The sequence below is a fragment of the Egretta garzetta genome, unplaced genomic scaffold (genome assembly GCF_000687185.1).
Source record: "Egretta garzetta isolate BGI_Z169 unplaced genomic scaffold, ASM68718v1 scaffold140, whole genome shotgun sequence".
In the NCBI taxonomy this organism is placed as follows: domain Eukaryota; kingdom Metazoa; phylum Chordata; class Aves; order Pelecaniformes; family Ardeidae; genus Egretta; species Egretta garzetta.
Genome location: NW_009258376.1, coordinates 504,897 through 509,687, shown reverse-complemented (window position 1 = coordinate 509,687; position 4,791 = coordinate 504,897). Strand labels below are relative to the sequence as shown.

The window sequence follows — 4,791 nt, the reverse complement described above, 5'->3', positions numbered from 1 at the left end:
CAGTGTTGAGTGGTAGGATGGCAGGGTTAGGGGAACAGTTGGGCTTGATGATCTTGAAGGTCTTTTCCAACCTAAACAATTCTATGATTCTAATCCCCCACACCGAGCAGCGCTGCTGGTCTTGGGCATGGGCTAATCTGTGCTGGGGGCTGTGGGACTTGCTGGGAAGCTGTGGCAGATGGAGCGGGGATGCCAGGAGCTGTAAAAAAACAGCATTAGGGGGAAATGTCTGAATATCTCACAAATAGTTTGAGTTCACCAGCTCATTTTTTATCTAGAAACTTTTTGCTTGATGATTCCCAAGCTGGCTGTGAGGAACAGCGCTGGCTGCATCAGGGCACCCAGCCATGCCCTGGAGTCCTCTGTGCAACCTGCACCCTAAACCGCTTCACAGAATTATACAAAAGCAACAGGAATGCAAAATTTCGGTTCGGATATGGTACCTCTCGCTTGTAACCCCAATTAAGGAGTCTCCATTGACCTCCAGGATCTGGTCTCCTGGCTGCAGGCGCCCTAGAAAAGAAAACTAATGGATAGAAACTGCAGAAAATACGGCTTCAAGGGACTGGGAGGGGTTGGGCAGTTCCTCCCTTCGCCCAGAGACAGGATGAAGGGTGCACAGGTTGGTCCTGAGATGCACATCCAACCTGTTTGTCAAGACATCGGTCGATGAAGGCTCCGCAGCCTCCCTGACCAACCCATGCCAGTGTCACAGAACTTCCTCTGCTGTGGGAAGTCACAAAAGTAAGTAGCAAAAAGTGCAATAAAGCTTTTACTTAGTTCAGTCTGAGGCCAGGTGGAAAACCACAAGCGGCACCTTCACCCGTCCCGGGTTTATTTTTCTTTATTAGACGGAAAAGTGATGTTGTAACATTTGGGGGGGGGGGCGGAAAAAATCTTTCTGGCTGAAGTTCCAACAAGTGAATTCTGCAGAGCCCTGCCAAATACCTCCTTATCTGAGGAGGAATATTTTATAAAATAAATACACTGGATTGGGGCTTTTCTCAGCCTTTGTGGTACCCCACACCGTGTTTAACTCACCATCGGCGTAAGCGACACCCCCTGGAAGGATCCTCTTGACATAAACACCGTATTCTTCTCCAGTCAGTTCCTTGATGCCACCGATGACCTTAATGCCTGGAGGAAAGGAAGCGCCCGTGACGCAAAGGCAGAAGAATCACTGTGTCCATGGATCGCCTGGGAGGGACGCAGCCTCCGGCACAGCGTGATGCCCCTTTTAAAAACCCTTTGTGGAGAGCCCCAGGTATCCCCACACGCAGCAGCAGGACACGGCCGCTGGCACAACACAAAGGCTAAAGGCGTCTGAGCACCAGCTCGGAGCTACAGCCACGGGATGGAGCTTCTGAGAAAGGCACGGGCAAGGAGCGGGCACCTTCCCCAACCCAGCTTCATAGAATCATAGAACGGTTTGGGCTGGCAGGGACATTTAGAGGCCACCCAGCCCAACCCCCCTGCAGGGAGCAGGGACATCTTCACCCAGACCAGGTTGCTCACAGCCCCGTCCAACCTGGCCTTGGATGTTTTCTCCCCCCCCTGCCTCCCCAGCCCCTTTAAGCCCTGCAAGGCCGCAGTCAGGTCTCCCCAGAGCCTTCTCTTCTCCAGGCTGAACCACCCCAACTCTCCCAGCCTGTCCCCATTGCAGAGGGGTTCCACCCTTGGATCATTTTTGGGGCCTCCCCTGGCCCCGTTCCTCAGGTCCAAGTTCACCACCAATGGGAAAGGATCCAATCCCGCTGTGGATGCCTCAGCCTGCGCTCTTGTCTCTGGTAAGACACTTGTCATAGGTAACATTACCGAGGACAAGCTTTTCCCCCAGGAGACCCCCTTTGAGGTGCAGCACCCGGACAAGCCCCAGGTTCGGTACAGTGGTGAGGACACCCCCACTGCAAGCTTGCCTGCCCATGGGGCTCCAGCAGCATCCCCACCATCACCTCGGAACCTGCCACCCATGGCAGAGCTGCACATCGGGAGCCACCCCAGGAGCAGCTGCTTTTCATCGGTGTTTGGACCCAAGAGGAGCAGCCCAGGAGCTGGGGTGCAGAGATGACCTTTGGTGTGGCCCTGAACCCCCCCATGGCCCAGCGTGGTGGCCTGGGTGCCCTGGAGCACCTTGGCAAAGGGCTGGTGCTTCACACGGCCACCTCTCCAGCCAGGGGACCTGTTCCTGCCGGCGTGCGTAAGCTGGCTGGCAGGAAAAGGCCCAAGAGACTTATTTGTCCAAGGCTCATTAAGTCCTGCTTCAAAGATCCAGGCTGCGGACAGAAGGATTAAAAAGCCTGGCTTTAATTAACAAATCTCCCCGGAGAGCTGCTGGTCAGGCATTTTGCTGCCCTGGCCAGGAGGGCATGCAGAGGACAGGCAGCACCACAGGGAGGGCACTGCCTTCATCTTCTGGCTGCTGCCCTGGGCTGGTGAGCTGCTCCGAGCCCCGGTCCTGGGGTGCACGAAGTGACCCCGTGTGAGAAACGCCTCCCTCCGGGGAGCAGAGCCCTGCTGCTTCCCAAATCACCAGAGCCCTTTCTGAAATGAGCAGGAGGGAAGAGGAATGGGCCCTGGATGGGGCTTCCTTGGGACAACAGCACTGTCACCATCCCTGGTTCCCTTCCCTTTATCACCCTTAAGAGCCCTCACAGTTTCCAGCTGCCCCTAAGGAAAGACCTTGTCACTCAGGTCACCTTATGTTAAAATTGTGATTAAAACCAGAGTTATCACAATGTTTCATTCCCTTCCCATATGCACCAATTGCTGCCTCTCCCAGACACAAAACCCCAGCCCCATCCAAGTGCTGGAGCTATTCCCGGGGCTCGATGCCCATACACCCCCCGGATGTCCGGCAGGAGCTGTTGTACAGATGGCAGGGGGAGCTCATGGCAGAACACCTCAGAAAAGGCACCAACATTCTTCTCCATTGCGTTTTTTTTTAAAGGAATTGACTAAAAGTTGAAGTCTTGCCCAAAAGAGGTATCTCAGTGGCGCGAGCCTCGCCGAGGCGCAGGGGTGGGTCAGGCACTTGTGGGCCCAAGCGGGGAAGGGATGCGGCAGCCCCAAAGTCCACTGACAGGAGGAAAAACCTGTTCATCACCAGGGATGCTCAGCTGGGAAAGCTTCTCAGCTCCTGCCCGGGCTCGGGTGGCTGCCAGTGGCCTTTGCTGGCAGAGACCTGGGGAGCAGGCTGGCGCTTGGGATGGGGCTGGGAAACCCCTGGCACAAGGGGGTCCTGCAGAGGCAGAGCCCCGTTGGTTCCCCTGGACGGGGAGGACACTGGAAGTCCATCTTAAGCCAAGGTGATGACTCCAGAAGTCATCATCTGTCTTTCTTCACACCGGAATATGAAGCAATTAGGAATGGTAAAGCACATTTAGACAAATCGTGGAAAAATCTGCGTCTCAGAGGAGGCTGTGGCATCACCCAGCAGCCCAAGGGGACCTGCTTGTGACCGGCTCCTCTGCCAAGGTATCGAATCAATAATGACTCATTTCCCTTTTGTGTCCGCAAATCAATTGTAATAATGGCTTAATATAGCTGAAGTATCTACAAATCCTCCTTTATCCCCAACGATGTCAGGAGAAAATCCGATCTTGTTATTAAAATCGGTGATTACTCACAGTATTGCTCCTGGACACACTCAAACTTCGACGGAGGGGGAGGAAAACCCCCTGGCTTTTAACTCCCTTCTTGGCAAACCAGCCGGGTGCTGCCAGCTCTGCCCGCGCTGCCCTCCCACCCGTACCTTGCTGTGGAGTCCCCACCAGGGCGGGGAGGAAGAAGAGGAGGAAGAAGGGCTTACCCCTGCCACAGGGCTGGGACCAAGCCACGGGACAGCCTGGGACTGATTGCACCCAACCCAAATCATCGAAGATTGTGGTGGAAGCATTTCTAGGAGCCTTCGTGTTTATAATAAACACTTGTATTTCACTCGATTTTATATTTGGGACCCAGCGTGGTAAATAATGGCTCTTTATTATCACAGCATCGAAGCCCGGTATAATGCTCATTAAGTCATACTTAGGGCCAGATAATCTAGCCTATTTTGGATCTCTCTCTTTAATCTTTCCTTTCTGGCAAAGGTCCTGGAGCCGATGCCTGTGCCCCCAGTATTTTCTCTTTTGCAGAATAACTGTTTATGGGGAAACTCCCGGTGGGCGTTCAGATCAGCCCAGCCGAGGTGGTGTTTCCTTGAGATCCTCGGTGATCCTATAGATTTCTTCCAGACCCTTGAGCTTCTCTGGCACATCTAATCCCGCTCCCACTAATGCCAGTGTTGCAGTTCTCAACTTCTCAGGCTATAATCTCACCTGCTCCCGGCTCCCTGTACCCTGGGTCAAGGGGTGTCCTGGCTAATCTGGTTGTTTGGCCCAACTGTAATCATCTCCAGCACATCCCGACCCCACCAGCCATGTTCCCGGCGGTCCGCCCGGCGGGAGGCCACCCGCTTTGCGCCTAAGCTAGCAATGTTCAATTACATTTCCCTTAATCCCTCTGTTGATCTTGCAGCCAGCTTTTTCCGTCTGGAAGAAGGGACAGATTGGAGGTGAATCACTCTCTGCCCTGTCCTAAGAAGATGAAGGTCAAGATAATGGGATCGCAGTGTTTCTGAGAAACGCTTCTTAATCAGCACTTCCCTTTGATGGCTATTCTTTAATTCAACCTTCGGGTTTTGGGAGCTGCCAGGTAACCCCTTTGAACTGCTGCCGAGGTTCACGTGTGGGCGTCCACCTCAAGCCACAGAGCAACAGACCCGGGGCCAAACGCTGACCTGCTGCAACGGCG

At 54.0% G+C, this 4,791-nt stretch overlaps 1 protein-coding gene across 1 annotated transcript in view; it reads right to left on the bottom strand.

The window, feature by feature from the left end:
- LOC118452428 (syntaxin-binding protein 4-like) overlaps positions 1-4,791 on the bottom strand; it is a 52,428-nt gene that overhangs the window by 33,365 nt on the left and 14,272 nt on the right. Inside the window, exons 6-7 of the mRNA XM_035895646.1 lie at positions 1,042-1,137; positions 444-513 (exon numbers count right to left, since the gene is read on the bottom strand). Of these exons, the coding sequence (XP_035751539.1) occupies positions 444-513; positions 1,042-1,137 (166 nt within the window). The remainder of the gene's footprint in view (positions 1-443; positions 514-1,041; positions 1,138-4,791) is intronic.